Here is a 1,415-nt window from a genome sequence, read left to right as displayed (position 1 = left end):
ATCGATTCGAACTCGTGTTTGCTCGATGAGGCACTCATTCTCATAAAAAGCTGTTTATAAATCGTCTCTGCATTCATCCCAAGGTCAGCCCTTTCAACGCCCAACATCCTGACCCTGGCTGAACTGCCTTGCTGTTGCGCTTTATTCAGGGATTACCACGTCTCCTTTTAGGTTTCTCTCCTATCCTGCCTATGTATACATTCCGGCAAGTCTTTGTACATATTTGAGCGGTGAATTTTCTCTTGCCGTGATCCATGTTTATCAGCATGATCTAATACTCATGATAACCCTTGTTGCCTTGCACTGCCCGCGATGTGTAGTCCCCTCTAAACCAGTGGTACGACCGTTGGCTGGCGCTTTGTTTAGGCAGCATTCTACATACGCCCAGGACAAATAAGCATACATAGCTCCGCGGTGATTTACAACTCAGGTTAGGAAGTGCTTAGGGCTCTGCCTGATTCCACCTGCTGATGATATCATACTAACGCCCTTCTCTCAGTTCTGCTCGGCAGCTTATAAAATGTCCTCGATCTTCAGTCGCCGTCACGGTCAGACGTTTACCCGCACTGGGCGCTCTACACCTGATCTCCTTTCATCAAACGCTTCCAAGCTGGAGCAACCAAAAAATTCTGTTAATAGCCTTTATCACCTGGATGTAGTCGATTCTGCCTCAGTGATAATCCCATCAGTTCTTACCTACCCTTCCCCTCAAACACCTGAACAATCGATGTCTCCTGTATCTACTTCAAGTAACACATCAGTGCCTTCCGGGTCTCAAAGGGTACCACCACCGACCACCAACATCAGTTCCCATGCGACAAACCCAGCTTCCGCGGGTCCGTCGGGTCCTCAACGCCACAAGCGAGCACCGACCCCACCGCCACCGTATGTTGAGCACTTTCCCTCGCAAAGTGAAGCAGATAATTCCACTGCGACACCTGTAGTAGCCCGCTCAAGATCCCGAACTCCGTCCACATCTTCTTGGATAAAACGTGTGGTGTCGCGCAGCTCCTCACGTGCATCTCTTCGCAAGCAGTATCAACAAATTCCAATGTCCGAAGAGGAGAAGATTGAAGCAGAACAGATCAAGGCTCGCAAAGAAAAAGAAGCACTCGCCGAATGGAATCGAATCAATGATGCCCTCAAAGCTGCAGGATTTTGAATATCGAGGGGCCGCCGTGGGAGGAGGGAACCTCAAATTTTCCAAGTCATGCTCGTCTAGTAAAATACACCATTGGTTTTCATCTTTAAGTGACCACTCACACCAACACATTAGCAACTGAAAACAACCCTTTTTTGTTATAACCCATCTCAATCGCCTAATTGTAAATAAATCTTTATTTTGTTATATAAAGTATCTTATGATCTAACTTAACCTCCACCTAGCCATCTGCTCGAGGGTAACAATCGCTTTT

At 47.1% G+C, this 1,415-nt stretch overlaps 1 protein-coding gene across 1 annotated transcript; it reads left to right on the top strand.

The window, feature by feature from the left end:
- Window positions 1–520: 520 nt before the first annotated feature.
- On the top strand, window positions 521–1,162 carry PtA15_3A55 (uncharacterized protein; the record flags this gene model as incomplete). Its single annotated transcript, XM_053167539.1, has 1 exon — window positions 521–1,162. One exon carries the CDS (start codon window positions 521–523, stop codon window positions 1,160–1,162), a length of 642 nt encoding a protein of 213 aa, XP_053018247.1.
- Window positions 1,163–1,415: the final 253 nt, after the last annotated feature.

The sequence above is a fragment of the Puccinia triticina genome, chromosome 3A (assembly GCF_026914185.1).
Source record: "Puccinia triticina chromosome 3A, complete sequence".
Classification (NCBI taxonomy): domain Eukaryota; kingdom Fungi; phylum Basidiomycota; class Pucciniomycetes; order Pucciniales; family Pucciniaceae; genus Puccinia; species Puccinia triticina.
This window is presented reverse-complemented; position numbering and strand designations above follow the sequence as displayed.